The following is a 16,920-nucleotide window of genomic DNA, read 5'->3' as shown; positions in this document are numbered from 1 at the left end:
GCGCCGAAGCGTCAAAGCTGACAGGGGAAATCTACAGATGGTAGTCGTCGATGCAGTTGACACGAACCCCGCGTCTCTCCCACACGCCGCCAATGTTCATGTCCGCCGTTCCGCTGGGCGTTAGCATGGTACTAAAGGCTGATTAGTTGATTACTTACTCATCGCGCCAGGTAAACGACGGCTCCTCGCCCTCGGCGGCGGGGTTGCGGAACACGATGTTCTTTTGCTATCTGTTAGCTACGCCTCCTAGATTCTACTCACCAGTCCCAGAGTCAGATGGATACCCGCCGGCGAGACAGTGTACTTCTCTGTCGGTTTGTTGCCGTCGATAAGAGAGCGAATGTTCTTCGCGACAGCTGCAGCCTGCGCCATACCTGGGCGCGCAGCCTTGTGTGCTCCCGTGTCGGCAATGTCGCCGACGGCAAAGATGTTCGGGTAGTCCTTGAGCTGGAGGGTGGGCTGGACGCGGATGAAGCCGTTCTCGGGGTTGATCTGGTCGGGAAGGGTGCGCACGAGCTCGTTGTTCGCACTCTGGCCCGTGGCCGGGATCACGAGCTGGGTCTCGATCTCGCGCCCGTCCTTGAGCTTCACCGCGAAGGTTGAGCCATCGCTTGGAAAGCCGCCCTCAGGCACAACGACGCGGTTGCCCGTGATCACGTCGACACCCAACTCAGCAAAGCGCTCCATGATGAGCTCATTGAACTTGGGGTGAAACTTGGGCATGACCCGGTCGCGCGACTGGACCAGAGTCACCTTCTTGGACGGATAGAGCTCTTTCAGGTCCGTCGCCATCTGCACGCCGACGGCACCGCCGCCGATGATGACAATGGACGAAGCTGCGATGACGCGGTTCTGATACTCCTGGAAGTACTTCACCGAGGGCAGCTTGTCCTCTGACACCATCGTGCCCGGCGGTGTCAGGCGCGTTCCAGTTGCAATGGCGAGGTAGGAGAACGGCAGCTGAGTCGATCCCTCCCAGGATCGGTCCAGAACGACATGGTCAGGGTGAACCTCAAGAGCTTTGGCGCGCACCACGGCATTCAGGTTGTTCTCAAACACGCGGTACGGGATGAAAGCCTTGTGCTCGTGCGAGGGCAGGACAGCGAAACGGGGCTTTCTGTTAGTGATTCGTCTCGGGGATGTACTAACGAAGGCGAAGAGGTGGTGGAAGTGACTGTGAGGTTCGACTAGCAGCACTCTGTAGCCCGTGGGCAGGATGGCAGCGAGCTCCTTGGCCGTGTTCTGTGGTCAGCACCCAGTTGTCACGGCTCACTCACGATTCCGACGTACGATCCGCCGACGACAACAACGTTCTTGATGACAGTGACCATAATGAGCGAGGATGGAAAGATATGGGAGAGCAGCAAGCACCCAGGGCTATATATAGCCTGGCTCATGCATCGGTGGCTCGGCCCCGAGCGTGGGCGCTCACTGATGACTCTGCCGACGGAAGCGAGGAGAGGTTTGGGTGAGTCAACTTGCGCGGTGTTTATCAGATAAGCAAAAGCTGCGGCGACTTTGCGGCGACTTCCGTCGGAACCTTCGGCCGCGACTGCACAACCGCCCATGGCGCTTCGACCGTTCTCGGATCTAGAGTGGGAGACTCCGCGCGTTCCACGCGTTCCACGCTTTCCACTGCATGGACCCGCCTCTGCGCAGCAGATGTCGGTTTAGGCCGACAAGAGCGGGCCGACATCGCCGACTTGACCGAGATTGCAAGATACCGCGACCGTGAATTCGCAATCATCTTCCGGTGAGCTAACACCCCCTCACGAGTTCGAGCAGAAGCTCAGATCGACGATCACCTCGCACGGCTCGAAGAAGCTCTAGCTATGCATGGAGGGCGCAGGCCTTGAAACCAGGCAGGTAGCATGCCTGGTTTTCGGAACGGAGTCATGGCTCAAACCATCCCCATGCTTTCGATAAAACATCAAAGCATCCACCATGTCGGTCCCAGTTCCTCGCTGCTTTGCACCCCCTCGTACCCTCGGGGGTGACACTGACCTCCGCATCATCAAGCTCGAGGACAAACACCTCACACAGGAAGACACCTCGCTCAATGCTCAGATCTGCGGACTTTGGATTCTCGAGGAGGGCGGCATTGACGAGGCGAATGTGACCCTCAGGCACTACCACGACTGGATCGCTGGGTGAGCCAACTTTGTTCCAGAGACTTACGCCAGACCTCCCTTCGACTTTGAGAAGGATCTCAAGCAGAGCACTGTCCAGTTTGAGAAGGCGTGGCCTTCCCTCAAGGTTATGACTCTCCTCAGCTGCGACGTTGGCAACGTGGTCCACGCGCACCTCAAGCGCAAGATCGCCGACAAAGCGGCAGGGCGCATCGAGCCCGTCGACGTTGTTGTCAAGCGCATCAAGGCAACGAAGGAGGAGGCGAACGCGTGGGTTCACTCATAGGGTGCTAAGCTGATGGAAGACTGTACCGCTTGGGCACCCAATCAGGCTACTCGCGCGCGCAGATGGGCTACATGGAGGGCATCATCGACCTGATTCCCTGGTTCGCGTCTCCCGCCTTCCTGACGGCCGAGCAAGCTTACAACACTGGTCTGGCTGAGCTGTATGTTCAAAGCGTGACCAAGCTGACGGCAGCGACGCGCAAATCTGGAACAACTTCTTCCTGGCCTCGTTCAAGATGCTTCCCAGCGGTAGGGATATGACTCAGGACACCCTCCTGTGCGGTGCGGCTATCGACGCCGTTCTCCAAGGCCGCTACGCTCCTGCCCGTCTCCTGTACAAGGCGCGCCACAGTTAGTACGCTCCACCCCACTAAAGCTAAGGCCTTCAGACTACATCAAGTTCATTGAGACCCAAGGCCGTGCCGAGATTCAGGCAGAGTTGCCTTACCTCAAGGTCCTGCTCGACGAAATGAAGGACAAGACGTCTGACGAGTGGGCTCACCGCGACTGCACCTCCGAACACGTCTGTTTCACCGACACTGGCCGCGCCCTCGTCCGCAGGCTGGAGAGCCCCGAGGAGAAGGCCAAGCGTCTCCCCGGGAATGGACCCAAGCCCACCGCGAAAGGCTACACTTGGGGCAAGGTCGGCAAGTACGTCTGGGGCAATGCGCAACCTGGTCAGAGCTATGGCATCTGAGTCTCAACAAGGTTTGCAAAATGATACAGTTGTAGCATAGCATGAACAAGAAACACTGTGAAGAACTACCGCTAGAAGTACTCGAGCCAGTAGTCGAGCCTGGAAGCGTCGGCTTGGAGGATAGGAGAGCCATAGGCGTCTGCGATGTCCGCTCGCAGATCGTCCATCATTGCCCCAGGACCGCACGCGAGCACAGCCAGCCGCGATCCTTCTGTCCCACTGAGCGCCTCGATCTGGGCCGCAAGCAGCTCGCGGATAGGCGGTCGGCCCTTCGAAAATACGACGTCACGGCGCTCCCTGTCTCCGACCTCGCTGGGGTTTACGGCACCGTACCCGCTGTCCAGCGTAACCTCGAGACCAGCCAGGAAGGCACGTGCCGACGCTGGTTCCTCCTGCGTAAGGTACAGGTCGAGGCTGATGTGTGAGGTGCGCTCAGGGGCCAGCTCATTCGAAAAAACGTCGGCCGCGTAAGCCGCATTTCGCACCGTCCACACCACGCTGATACGGCGCTTCTTCGCCTTGCCATCCGACGACTGACCCAGGCAGTAGACGTAGGGGAGGATCGCAGCGATTCCACTTCCACCCGCGAGAAGGAGAATGTGGTCATACTCGTCGATGGGATCGCGGGTTCCATATGGCCCCTCAAGGAGCACGCGTAGCCTGGCCTCTGGCGCCGTCACCAGGGGCGCAGACTCTCCGCCTTTGAGGGTCGCAGCCTCGATGCGCCTCCGAAGCCGCCAAGTCCAGCCCGCCTGAGGCGCGATTAGGAAGTGGAGGGTGGTCCGGTCGCGACGCTTTTCCCAGCTAGCGAGAGTGAAGGGGTGGTTCTCCCACGGCGTCAGACTGTGAGGGGAGTACAAGAAGTAGTAGTCTCCCGGCCGCGGCGTGATGGGCACGCTAGTGTCCACGCTGAGCCGCATTAGACCGGGCTCGATGGCGGTCACAACGCCGACAGCGTTGCGCGCTCCAAGGGTGCGATAGCTGAGCACGACGACACGGAGGAGGCGAAGAACGCGGTCGAAGAGCCAGATGCCGACGCAGAGCCAAACGAAAGGGTCGTATCCGAACATGTCCGTGTGGATGCACATGAGCGCCAGGAAGGCAGCGCTGAGTCCGATGTGCAGGAGGAGGAATGCCTCATACGCGTAGCGCCGGAACGGCAGGATCGACAGTGGGATGAGCGCTCCCATCGCCAGCATGCCATACACGCCGCTCCACCAGTAACGCTCGCGCATCATCGGCCAGAACTTGCCCCACTTCAGGTATGCGTAGCCGGCCGAGTGGACGAGTCCCTGGACGACAGCAACGCGCGCGGTCCAACGGTGGAACAAGTTCAGAGAAGGGTAGCTCCAGCCCGTGAGCCACAGAATGATATCGTTGCGCCCTGCCAGTAACCACAGAAGTACCATGTTGTAGAAGCTCATGATGCCTGTTCGGTCGGCGACATAGCGGGCAAGCTGGAGGTCCTGGCGTCCGAGCCAGAACATGTTGTTCTCGAACGTGTCGTATCCGTAGCACCCCATAACAACGTTAAGCGTGACGTAGATCGCGACGAGAATGGCCTGAAGACGTGTTGGGATCGTCAGGATGCCCCACGGCTGAGCGTTGCGGTAGCCCATCATTGCCGGAGTGCCGATGTAACGCCGATACCAAGCATAGAGCCGGGGCCACGGCTCCAACAGGTTGCCGGTCCAAGTCACGGTACCCCGTCGTGCAGCATACGCCAAGAGACGGTTCCCGAGCCCAATGGCAGTCATGACCGCCAAAAGCGCATACATGCACCAGCCGAACAGGTTGTGGAGATCGAGTTGTCGCGCGAACCCCATCTGTTGTCAGTCGAGTCTTTGGCAATGCTCACGTCTGTGTGATAACCGTCGTCGAAGTTGCTGCGCGAGACAAGGATCGTGTCATTGTACACCTTTCCCTGGTTCGCGATCGTGTCAACAACGAGGGGTTCCAGTGGCACCGTCGAAAGCACATCGGCGAAAGCGGGCAACGGAGTACCGGGAGCTCCAAGGTCACGCATCGAGGCGAAGCGGTCCCAACCGGCGTCGATGCCTTCAGGCGAGCAGTAGCTTGCCATGCACGCGACAAGAGAGGTCATGAAGTCGTGTGATGCAATCTTGCGAGACCACGTCGACGGCCCGTCGATGTCGGCGAACGAGACGAACTCGAGAGGGAGCCGGCATGCCGAGAAACAAGCTCCAGGCCCGCCAACGAAGGCAGCCTGTGTGATCGAAGCAAGGAGGAGGATAGCGAGCGCCGCAGATGGCGAGGCGGCCATGGTCATCTCGAGATCATGGATAATGGCAAGAGTGGGTGGCAAGAACGAATGGAGAGGTGCACGTCAAGACGATGAGCGGACCGTGACATGGTTTTTTATCAGATAGCGATTCGGCCGATCGCGCCGGCCAATCAGGAAGTCGGTCCGGATGGAGGCACGGAACCTGCTTGCCCGAAATCGTGTCTTGGCAGCCGATTCATCCCGCCGACGGCGTCTCGCTGCGCTCGCTGGAGCATGTGCAGTCGGCCTTGTGAGATGGAGTCGTGCACCGTCAGAGAAGCGCGTGCTTGACGAGGAACAGGCTTCGCTCTCAGTACAGGTAGGTTGTCCTGTGCGCCTCCGCCGCTGCTTACAACAATGCTCTCCGTAACATTTGCAGTGCTGGGTCTGCTCCTAAGGTCTCCTGTCCCACCTGCGTGCCGATTAAGGCTAACAGTGTAGCATTGGCGGGGTTGGGCAAGTCACTGACACCTTCTTCACAGCGCCGTTGCCTGTCAGACCTTTGAAAGGAGGGGTAGGGGGCCATCCAGTCACGTGACAAGCCCCGCGTGTGTCTGTTTGGTGACTGCCGAGGACTGGTGATTCTGCAGCCCGCCGATGTCACCCCCTCCAGTACAGTGGAGTCGTCTGGCGAACGGAGCAGCTTACCTGTATACTGGCAAGGGGCGACGTGGTTCAGATCCTCAGGAGCAACATGCATGAGGGTTGATCACGCGCCGTTGTGGGGCGATATACATGCCGGCGGCTGCCGATCATCCTGGGCGGTGACAGGTGGAAGTCGAATTGTGTCAGGCACGGGGGGCATATGGGGAAAAGCCGCCTCCAGAAAAAGTATATCGTCAATTTCGACACACCATCCTGGACGCGGTTGTTTTCGTCTTGCACGGCAGGTGAGTGGGTTCCTGGGTGGCATGACGTCGAGTCCCGGGCTTCCAAGGTGCTTCGGTCCCCGAGCTCACACTGAATCAACAGATTAAGCTCCAGGTTTCTGCGATCGAAGGGCCAGGGCCATGTGAGCGTTTCGGCGTCTGGCATGTTTGACATGTGCACCCGCCGCATTCTAGGGCGAATCACATGTGTTCCATTCCAAGCAATCTCGGATGTCGGACGTAAAGTGTGCCGCTACGCACTAACAGAGTTCATTCTACTCTCGGTCTCAAAGCTCGCCCCCCGACCTCTGCGCTCCATCTACTGCGGCAGCCTCGGCCATGCCCACAGTGTGTGAGTAATCCAGGCCGAGGCGGGTATTCCAAGCAGACACGGAGCAGCGAGAACGCGCGTCATGCTCCACGCCGGTGGCAGTCGACACCATGTGTATATCTACTCCTGAAGCGCCTGATATCGGCACTGCAGCACAAGCTACCTCCACCACTACTTAAGGACCCCCCTACACCCACCCAACATGGCCAACGACACTCCCACCACTCTCGGTCTTTTGCCCATCATCGACTTTGAGGGTTTCGACCAGGGTAACACTGACGTGAGTTACCACACCGCAAGCACCGCTAACACGCACAGCTCGATGAGAAGATTGGCAAGCAGTTCTTCGAAGCATGCCGAGATGTCGGCTTTGCGTACCTCACCAACACTGGCATCGCCGACGGCGATGTGAACACCATCTTCGACTGGTCGCGCCGCTTCCACAGCCTTCCAGATGAGGCCAAGGCCAAGTGCAAGATCCTCCCGCGCACTGCCGAGACCCCCCGCTGCGGGTGAGTACAGACGGCCGTTGCTCGGTGGCACGAGCTAACATTCAGTGGTTACTCCGGCATCGGCCAGGAGCAGGTTACACGCATCCTCCGCGGCGAGGACAACCCCGACAAGAACAGCGGTGACAACAAGCAGTCCTTTGACGTCCGTGAGTGACCTCAACTTTCCCGCCGCTGATAGCAGAAACCCGCAAGGATGCCGACGGATCGTACCACTACCCGAACAATTGGCCCGACGAGGAGGACCTCCCCGGCTTCCGCGCCGCTCTCCAGCACTGGTCGGATCTCTGCTCCGCCGTTCGGAACAAGGCTCTGACAGCGCTCTCGATCGGCATGCCCGGCATCGATAAGGGCTTCTTCGACAGCTACCACTCGCACCAGGACAACTACCTGCGCCTGCTGCACTACCCGTCGCTGCCTTGGCCGGCTACCGAGTCGCCCGACAACACGCGCACCGGCGCGCACACCGACTTTGGCACCCTCACGCTGCTGTTCCAGGACAACGTTGGCGGCCTTGAAGTCGAGGACCCCAAGCGCCCCGGCGTCTTCGTCCCCGCGCCGCCCGTCACGCCATCGACCTGCGTCTTCAACATTGGCGACTTGCTGCAGCGCTGGTCTAACGACGGACTCCGCTCCACGACCCACCGCGTCGCTCCGCCCCGCCGTTCGGCAGACTCTGGACCCCTCCAGCCCGAGCGCTTCTCCCTCCCCTACTTCTGTGGCGCCGACGCCGAGGCCATTGTCAAGGCTATCCCTGGTACTTTCTCCGAGACCAACCCCGCAAAGTACCCGCCCATCAGTGTGCGCGAATACGTCGACAGGCATGTGCTCGCCATGTACGGCGCCGAGCCCACCAAGGCGTGAACTCAGACCGTGCCCTCCTAGTTGTTAAGCAATGATGTATTCCATGAAAAGACTTAAGCGCCGGCCGTGGACTGAAGGCTAGAGACGTGTCAAGCGTGGTAATGGACTGACATCGAGAGTTAACTCCACGCTGTGCCTGTGCTGTCTTGATTTCTCCCGAAATGGCCGCTCTGCTCTGCTCTGCAGGCGGAGCGCAAAACCAAATTCAAGACCATGAGAACGTGTAAGTGTTACGGGGTGGTTAAGCATGTAATGGGCACGGTGAAGACAGATATCAGATGCGGCGCAACGAGAAAGAGGGCCATGCCGGGCAGGGCCTCTTGTCGACAGGCAGAGGAACTTCGAGCCACCGGCCGGAGGAAGCCATCGGAGAGAGTGCTGACATTCATCGTCCTCCGAGCAATCAGAATCGTTTCGTCGCAAAGCTCAAGTTTTTCTGAGATCTAAGCTCATGAGATCCGTGTGGGTTATCTGATCAGAAACGCCTACACTTGCAGGCGTCTGGGGAGCTTTCACGCATGGAGTCTGCACATCTCGTGACGGGAAGGACATATATTGACAGTGCGTCCAACGACCCCAACTGATACAATCAATGTTAAACCTTGCCCGGGTCGTCGTGCGGCTCGTAGTCAAGTTATCAGGGAGGTTCCACCTTTGAGGTCGTGTATCGACAGGGTGCGACTGGCAGCTGAAAACAACGGAACATTCATATATGTGGTGTCAGACCCTGCCCGAGCGTAGGTCGCGAGGGCACGAGATCGGATAGTTGGAGATACAAGTCGAGTCGAAGACTACGAGCTAGCTCTATGTAGAAGACAATGAACATTCATCAACGAGGAGGCAACCGTGCCTCCTCTGCTCTATTTATGCTACGTAGATTGCACCACCCCGCTAAGTCAAAACCTCACCGTACGGTGGCATTATTTGCTCCCCCCACTTAAGATTGCCAAGAGTCCGTGGAACCTGTATCTCTGCAATGCATGCATGCAGATCCAAGATTCCAACACCAGTCGATAGAGCTCGTTGCAGGCAGTGGGCCAGTTGTTGAATCGCGCAGAAATGTTGAGAATTGAGGTGGATGCATGGAAAAAGGTGATTTTGGGGTGAAACTCACAGGTGCTGCTATGCCCGGGGGGCAGTTTGGCCAGGGGCGCAATTGCAGCTTCCTGGGCCCACAGAGCAGTAGTAGCACCAGGCAGCAGGTGTCGAGACGTGAGAAGCCAGTTGCCGGGTGTCGAGAGGCCAGTTGCCAGATGCTGGGACCACGGGGCAGTAGTAACACCAGTCAGCAGGTACTGCCTGTGGAGGGCAGGTGTCGAGAGGCAGAATTCAGCTGCTGGGACCACGAGGCAGTAGTAACACCAGTGCTGGAAAATGCCAAGGATGTTGTGTTGTCAAAATGAAAACGCGTGCACCTGCGCACTCATCCATCCACCCGAAACCTCCACCAGCACGACCAGCTGCTCACCATCAAACATCACTATATCTCACCCATTTCTCAACCAAATCCAACCGGAATTTTTGCAAACGGTAGGTAGCAATGCATACTAACATAATCTGACCATGTACCATGCATACTAACACTCTAGATGCCTCAAAAACGCAGGGAAATCATTGTTAGTGTCCTTCCACCTAGGACCTCGGCACAGGATCAGCTGCTGCTCGTCACCCATCACTCAAAGTCTGCCATGCAAGCTGCCATCACCAAGTTCCAAGACACAACCCTCACCAGGCTTACCACCAACAAAAACCTCCTCATCACCTTCCCTTTCAACAACAAATGCCCCGGGCCTGATGTGTGTCCTTACAACAACAATGGCATGCATGAGCATCGCGATAAAGATGCTTGTCCCTTCGACACCAATGGCGAGCAACAACACCAGGAGGGCACCACCCTTCCTTGCCCCCTGTCCCTCAGAGCACACTTCTGGGTTTGGCGACGCGACACTTTCCTCTCAGAGCGTTGCCAGCACATCCTTTGGGAGGGGTATCACCTACTCCTTCAACGCTGCCCCGAAATCTTCAAGACCACCACCTCCTCCATCAATCAGCAAAACAATCGTTCTTCCTACAACCTCAAGCCTTTGCTGCTGGGCTACTGGCGACCTTCGGCTCGTGAGTCTTTCTTCACCTCTGACACCTTGCAGGGAGGGGATGCTACACGCCAGCGTTACATCATGCGCTTCATGGCTGCCATCGACTATGTTCTTCTCCCTCTCAAGCGCAAGGTCAAGGAGATGGACCTCGGAGCCCACAATGTTTGCACCAAAATCTGCAACTTTGCCACTGTGAATGATTACAAAACCCTTCGTCCTTCGGCTATCACGGCAGGTGTGGAACAAGTCCAAACCAAGTATGAGTGTGAGTTCAATGCTAAGCCACTTCGGCTTGGTCTCATGGGTACCACCTTGCAGGTATCCAAGGGCTTTGCTGAACGCCGCCACATCGACTTCCATGACTGGAATGAGAGGGGAGCTGTGTCTTACAGCTTCTCTATCGATCCCAGTGGCTGGGGGGGGGGGGGGCAGGATCTTGCCAACTGGCAATGGACTTTCCAAACCTTGGCTACCGGATCCTCATTCAGTCTGGACAGTTGCTGGCATTCACTGGTGGCGACCTGCTCCATGGTGTGCACTGTGAATCCCAGGATGTGGCAGCAAGCGAGCGCTTGAACTTCACCTTCTTTGTAAACCAGGACATAGCCCGGGACACAGTGAAACGGTTCAGGTTATGGCAGTAATCTAATCCAAACAATGCCCTGGCTTCTTTATCCGTCGCTCCAGGACATTACTGCCCATAATGAAAGTTGATTCCAATCGATTTACCGCTGACAGAAGTGCGAGATTCCGATCGAAAAAAGTGAAGGGGAGCCTTCCAGCACTCTTGTTGCATGCCGCATACATACCACGACGCCTTTCACGTTTACTATCGAGAAAACTGCTTCGTGTGTATATAACTCTTAGACACCTGTGTTGGGTGTAGTGTTGGGGGGTTACATGTGTGGGCGGGGGTGGGGGGTGCCCGCTCGAAGGTCAACACGCCTCAGCCCCCGTGCCCAAAACGTTTCGCAGGGTCTCACTCTGGCTGCATTGAGGCTCAGGCTCCGGCCCCCGCTCGCCATGGGCACGGCAGCCACATTACTAGGCTGGGGCGCCTGGACTCTCACTTTCGCAGCATTAAGCAGTCTCATTCCTCCTGCCGCCTCAAGGCTGTATTGGTTGGCTTGGACATGGCTTGGAACAAAAGTGGTCTGGTGGACCCGGTGGGCGGCTGCGGCATCCCAGCTGGCCAACTCGCCAACTTGGCCAACAGCTGCCCGAAATCTCATGACTTTGCTGCCCCTCCATGCCTCCACCACCCCTCCACCGCAACCACCGGACCAATGCAAGCGCGTCGGCTGCGTCACGAGCGCGGCGGCTTTGCCCGCTTCTGTGCGGCAGGCGCCAGACCCACCCCCAACTTTGTCCCCCGTTGGTCGACAGCTGCGGGCCTCGCACAAAGGCGCAACGCCCCCGGTCATTCAAGCACGACAGGCTGCCATGCCAAGCATTCTGAAGATCTGGGGCACCCTCGTCGCCCCGCCTCGTCTCTTCCCTGCGTCTCGACAGCTGACCGCTCGAGCCTCCTCCGTGGCTATCCGGCGGACAGACACTCTCTGGCGCGCCGGCACTCCCGTGGTGGGCCCTGGTGGGGGCGTGGAGTGGTCTAAACGTCCAAGTGGAGCAACAAGGTGGGGAGGAAAAGGTCTGAGCGCCGCCTCCCGTCGACACGAGATCAGAAGCGAACGTCAGTGCGCTGGCCTTGACGAGCTTTACGCCGCATACACCGAAACAACCTCCCCACACGTGCCACCCCGGCCGCCCCTTGGCTTCCCATGTGCGCTCCTGAGCAGCCGCCCCCACTGGTCGCTGTGCATCTGTGCGGATCGTTGATCGATCTGGAAGGCAAGGGTGGGGGAAGTGCTTGCGCTTGGACGGGGGCGTACGGGCGTCCGCCAGGCCGCCAGCAGTCTCGGAGCATACCTGCCCCGGCGTTTCCGTCGAGCAGATGCCTGCATATCTTGTGTTCTACCGCAGCTGACGCAGAGCAGCTGACGTAGTACGCAGAACATGCAGGACAGCTGATGCGCTGCTGCTGCGCTTCGAACTTCGTCAGCGTCCACGTCTCATTCACGCGAGGCATGTCACACCGCACCTCGCACATCTCGCGCTGCTCGGCTGCGCGCACTCTCGCTTCTGACAATCCTGTCTTGGCTCCCGGTCTCATGAGATGTAAGACCCACTGCAGGCGAGCGCATCCGCTGGTCCACGCTGCCATGGTCCAGCCCAGATCCGCGAGTCACAGAGTTCGTCGTGCCACAGATCAACGCCCCGTAGCGCGGATGACAGTTGGATCGCGCAAATCCGCGAATCCATGAGCAAATGAACGAATCGACGGCTGAACCATGGGACATCACGGGCATAGGGGCATGAACGCGGATCACGGGCAGGGGTTGGCTTGGAGCTAGAGGGGTTACATGTGTGGGCGGGGGTGGGGGGTGCCAAAAATCGCCCTCTGGATTATTACGTACTCTGAAAGAGTGATTTTTTTGCTGCAGATTGAGCTACCCCACTCTGCGCGGAGACCATTTTCGGTCACACTTTCGGCACTTTGAAGTTTCAGCACAGAAACATGGGTGAAAACGTGACCGGAACTGTGACTAGGGATCGGCCGTTTCACGTGGAAACATATCTAGGGGATATCTATGACGTCACCAAGTTTCATCGCTCCAGCTCCTTTGCGGGTGCACGTGGACCAGTTACACCACTCTGGGCAGCTGAAATTTTGGCTAAGTCCAAACGACACTGCGTCGGTGCACTGTCGAGAGACTTCCGACAGCCTGTCGACATTCCGAGTGATGTCGACTCCTTGTCGTCAGTGACCCCTCGTCTTCACAGTCGCCTGCCACTGCACCACACAGCTTTCGAGACATTCTGATAGCATTTCGTTCACTACTTAATCATTTCCGCCACTGTCGACAGCTGTCGACTACAGGTCCCTCGCAGCGACGAGGTTCTCGTAGTGCTTCGTGCCGGCGTTGAAGAACAGTTTGATGACTCGACCGCTGTCGCTGTCACCGCCGTCAACCCACTCATAGTCGAGAGTGTGCGACATGTGAAGAACCTTGATCGAGACCTTGTACGACGCAGCGAGGGCAGCGAGCGTCAGCTGGTCGCCGTATTCGAACTGTTTCGCCATGGCGTCGAGGTACATGTCGAAGTCGCCGTACTGCTTCTCCATCTCGTCGTCAGCGTAGAAGGCCTCGAACTGCTTGAAGTTCTCGAACATGTAGTCGACAGCAGCCTTGCGAGCAGCGATGTGGTCGATTCCACCGTACGCTTTGGCGAAAGCACGGAACTGGCAGTTGCCGTCACCGATTGTCCACCTCGTGCGATAGTAGGCAGGCTCGACAGGAAGTCGGACAAGTCGAGACATGCCGGGGACTTCGAAGCGGAGACGATTGATGGCGGGAGGTGGGCGGAATGCCTTGTCGATGCGGCGAGGGGGAGTGACACTGCTGAGTGGGGTACGGTGAACGACGCCGAGCTTGTCGTTGGTGACCCGACGGCTGTCGTCCGCTGTGTCGCTCTGCCGCCTGGCAGACGGGATGCCCACAGCCTGTCGGGGGACCCAGTCGTTGATGATGAGTTGAGCGACCCAGCGCATCGCTTGGCCGAGAGGGAGGTTGTCCTTGCACGACTTGTCGCGGCACTGCCAGCGCGGCGGATGACGCGCCTTGATGTCGTAGCTGTGCTTTTCGTTCTTGCGACAGGGAAATCCCTTCTTCTTGCCCTTCGTTCGGATGATCGCCACAAGGTTACGCTTGTCGAGGTCTGTCGGGTAGAGGCGGTTGAGGATGGCGAGGAGCTCGACTTCTGACATAGCCTCGTCAGAGATCTCGACAGTGCGCCACCAGGCGACTGGGTCGAGTGAGCGTGTCGGAGTACGCAGACCGGCGTTCCAACCTAGCGAGTTGAAGACGTCAAGAGAGATGCGCTTGTCGAGGCTTGTCGCTGCAGTGTGGTCACCACCCGAGTAGATGCCTGCAGCGACTGACTGTCGGTAGACCCAGTTCGCATTGTCGATGAGGCCTTGCTTGGTGACGACTTTGACGTCGAGTCGGAATCGAGAGAGCGGGCCATCAGACGAGTTCACCCAAGTACTCGGGCGAAGGAAACCAGTGTCGTTAACGATGCGCTGCGCCTCACCGAGAGTCCTCGCCCGCACCGAAACTTCAATTCGAAAGCCGCCCATCTCCTTCGATGAGATCGTCGTCAGCTCCTGGACCATCGCCTGGGCAGCGGCACCCTTTCGCTTGATGTTTCGGACAGTTTGGGGAGGCTCGCCTTGCAGTCGACTGTTGATCGACTTGATGACGTGCACAAGTCGAGGGTAGATCTTGATACGAAAGTCTCGGTGCTTGAAGCGAGTGATAATTTGAACCGAGCCATAGTCGAGGGAGCCCGGAATGATCATCGGGAATGTCGTCAAGTGTCGAGAGATGTTTCCATTGACGGGGCTGAAGAGCCAGATGACCGACGACTCGAAGTTGGTACCGATGTCCCACTCGTTGTGCTCGCTGAGGCGGTGCTCTGCGTCGGCGATGGGACGAGTGATGTAGCGCTTGTCGATAGGCATTTTCTGGCCGTACTGCTTCAGTCGAATTGTCGAGCAGTGGGCGACTTGAAGGCATTCCACGAAGCGACAGATCGGAATGGCAGCGCCGCCTGTCGACGACACCCACGGGAAGCGGCTCGGCCGAACGATGTGGGTTTTCTTGAGCTCACGATAGAACGGTGCCTTGATCGCTGGGTCGACAAAGATAAGGTGGACGTCGTCAGCGAGGAGCAGCCATCCGTCGAATGGAGTCTTCGGTTCGTCCTTGCGACGAGGTTTCGACTTGGGCGCATGGGAAGCGAGCCGAACGCAGGCGACGGGTGTGTCGATGTGGCGCAGATAGAACGTCGGCGACATGGCGACTTCCCACTTGTCGACGTCGACAGGCAGGCGAGTGGTTTCGGCATAGATGGCGTCCCTCTCGGAAGCATGAAGCGACGCCAGAGTGCGGAATTCCTTGAAGAACGGCAGGGCCGAGAAGTCGCCGCTGCTGATGACCTGGTTCGAACCCGTCTCGATGACAGAGTCGTCGTCCGAGTCGTGCGACGGCGAAGTGTCGTTGTTAACGAAGAAGTCGTCGTCATCGCCAGCCACTGCAGCTGTGACATCGATGTCGTCGTCGTCCCCCGAGACATCAGCAGCAGCGGCGTCAGCTGCAACTGAGTTGTCGCTGTGACCCTCGAGGTCAGCAGAGTCACTGTCGCCACCACCATCGAAGGCGGCTGCATCATCGTCGGTGATGTTGGCATCTTCGGCGTCACTGTCGTGAGTCTCGACGGCATGGTTCAAGTTCCCGTGTGGGGCGATGGCGTTGTCGTCGGCAGAGCCAGGAGTCGAGTCACCATCGAACACAGCGTCAGAGGATTCGACAGACGCAGCGGTCTGCTTGGTGGGCTTCGACATCTTCGGCCAGGCGGGATAGGCACCGAAGTCAAAACCGGTGTTGTCGATCCAGACGATGGGGTGGCGCTTATTGACGGTGGGAGTCAGACGCTTGCGGTTCATGGCGAGTGACTTGCCGTGGGCAGCCTTGACTTTGGCGACAGGGGCGACAGTCACACGGTTGGCGACGGTGGTGCTCGTGCGTGTCGAGCGCATGTCACGGGCTGTCGCAGCAACCTTGGCAGTTCGTTTGTATCCCATGGCTATGACGTCAGCAGTGCGATAGCTGTCGTCGGTAGTATCGATGACAGCGAGACATACCGATAGCGATGATTCAGATGCGAAAGAGGTTTCGAGGTGTTTCGAGTTGTCGATTCGAGCGATAGGAACGATGCAGAGTCGTTTAAGAACGTGGGGAACCGCCTAGAAGCTGCCTTTATATAGTTTTGCGGTGTCTGATAAGACTTGGCACATGACACGTCATTGGCAAGTTGCGTCGAGGACGTCGACAGAGCTCGATAAGCACTCGAACTACATCACAAAGGCATTCGACAGAGTCGATAAGCCCGCCAGGTTGGGTGAAACATCGTTAGACCTTGGCCTTGTCGCCGTGTGCAGCGAACAGTGTCGCGGAGGTCGGCTGCGACATGGATACAGGTGTCGACACTGTCGTCAGGCCTCGAAACATCGCAAGTGGCTGCAAGTGATGTCGGTCCAGTCACAGCTTGCCGTCATCACTCCCGACGCAAGTACGAGAGGCAGTACACTTCGTCGACACACCATTGGGACGTGAGAAGTGGCTGTCGACACTGTCACACGCGTGCAAGATTTGTCACTGTACGTACATGCGAGTTGAGCATGCCCAGTGTCAGGATGCGCCTACTAACCATCACCCGCTGGCAGCCACGACACGTGCAACTGTACGTTATATAGCTATGTGTATTCATATACTATATAGTGCCAACCACCCACCCTACGATTTTATGTTTTTTGTATTTTTATCTATGGAGCTTTGTCGTTATTTCGATTTGTTTGTGGTTTTGTCGTTTTCGTAGCCGGATCCGGATTCAGTTTCGTTCATAGTCGTTCTTCAGAGTCGGTCCCGAGCGTTCTGCAGCATCTTGCTGACCGAGGTGAGTTGCTCAGCGAGATCCTCCGTCATGTCTTCCATGAGGATGGCGAGCTCACGTGCCGTAATAGGGTGTTCTTTGTCGTGGACCCGGTTGGTGGCTCGATCCGTGGTGCGCTCCAGTTGGGCCCGGATGGCCTGGACCTTCTTCCGCCACGTGCTCAGCTGCTCCCGCTGCTCTGCAAGGGTGGGGCGCTTCCGCTTGGGCTTGGGGGCCGTGGTGCTGCCGCTGCCGGGTGTGCTCTGGGTACGAGGTGCCCGCCCGTCTATGTTGCAGGTGTTAT

The 16,920-nt window shown here is 58.0% G+C and overlaps 7 protein-coding genes across 7 annotated transcripts; 4 read left to right on the top strand and 3 right to left on the bottom strand.

The window, feature by feature from the left end:
* Positions 1 to 154: 154 nt before the first annotated feature.
* Positions 155 to 1,331, bottom strand: A1Q1_06576 (oxidoreductase; the record flags this gene model as incomplete). Its single annotated transcript, XM_014320726.1, has 3 exons — positions 155 to 220; positions 262 to 1,230; positions 1,278 to 1,331. The coding sequence occupies 3 exons, from the start codon at positions 1,329 to 1,331 to the stop codon at positions 155 to 157; spliced, it is 1,089 nt and encodes a 362-aa protein (XP_014176201.1).
* Positions 1,332 to 1,944: 613 nt separating this feature from the next.
* Positions 1,945 to 3,111, top strand: A1Q1_06575 (uncharacterized protein; the record flags this gene model as incomplete). Its single annotated transcript, XM_014320725.1, has 4 exons — positions 1,945 to 2,150; positions 2,274 to 2,399; positions 2,608 to 2,765; positions 2,804 to 3,111. The coding sequence occupies 4 exons, from the start codon at positions 1,945 to 1,947 to the stop codon at positions 3,109 to 3,111; spliced, it is 798 nt and encodes a 265-aa protein (XP_014176200.1).
* A 71-nt stretch (positions 3,112 to 3,182) lies between these two features.
* On the bottom strand, positions 3,183 to 4,937 carry A1Q1_06574 (ferric-chelate reductase; the record flags this gene model as incomplete). The annotated part of the gene is made up of 1 exon (XM_014320724.1): positions 3,183 to 4,937. One exon carries the CDS (start codon positions 4,935 to 4,937, stop codon positions 3,183 to 3,185), a length of 1,755 nt encoding a protein of 584 aa, XP_014176199.1.
* A 1,860-nt stretch (positions 4,938 to 6,797) lies between these two features.
* Positions 6,798 to 7,968, top strand: A1Q1_06573 (flavonol synthase/flavanone 3-hydroxylase; the record flags this gene model as incomplete). The annotated part of the gene is made up of 4 exons (XM_014320723.1): positions 6,798 to 6,875; positions 6,926 to 7,107; positions 7,153 to 7,249; positions 7,300 to 7,968. The coding sequence occupies 4 exons, from the start codon at positions 6,798 to 6,800 to the stop codon at positions 7,966 to 7,968; spliced, it is 1,026 nt and encodes a 341-aa protein (XP_014176198.1).
* A 1,589-nt stretch (positions 7,969 to 9,557) lies between these two features.
* A1Q1_06572 (uncharacterized protein) lies at positions 9,558 to 10,640 on the top strand (the record flags this gene model as incomplete). Its single annotated transcript, XM_014320722.1, has 1 exon — positions 9,558 to 10,640. The coding sequence occupies one exon, from the start codon at positions 9,558 to 9,560 to the stop codon at positions 10,638 to 10,640; it is 1,083 nt and encodes a 360-aa protein (XP_014176197.1).
* A 447-nt stretch (positions 10,641 to 11,087) lies between these two features.
* On the top strand, positions 11,088 to 11,900 carry A1Q1_06571 (uncharacterized protein; the record flags this gene model as incomplete). Its single annotated transcript, XM_014320721.1, has 1 exon — positions 11,088 to 11,900. One exon carries the CDS (start codon positions 11,088 to 11,090, stop codon positions 11,898 to 11,900), a length of 813 nt encoding a protein of 270 aa, XP_014176196.1.
* Positions 11,901 to 12,996: 1,096 nt separating this feature from the next.
* A1Q1_06570 (uncharacterized protein) lies at positions 12,997 to 15,768 on the bottom strand (the record flags this gene model as incomplete). The annotated part of the gene is made up of 1 exon (XM_014320720.1): positions 12,997 to 15,768. One exon carries the CDS (start codon positions 15,766 to 15,768, stop codon positions 12,997 to 12,999), a length of 2,772 nt encoding a protein of 923 aa, XP_014176195.1.
* Positions 15,769 to 16,920: the final 1,152 nt, after the last annotated feature.

The sequence above is a fragment of the Trichosporon asahii genome (genome assembly GCF_000293215.1).
Source record: "Trichosporon asahii var. asahii CBS 2479 unplaced genomic scaffold scaffold00077, whole genome shotgun sequence".
In the NCBI taxonomy this organism is placed as follows: Eukaryota; Fungi; Basidiomycota; class Tremellomycetes; order Trichosporonales; family Trichosporonaceae; genus Trichosporon; species Trichosporon asahii.
Note: the sequence above shows the minus strand (reverse complement) of the source record. Positions and strands in the feature narration are given on the sequence as shown.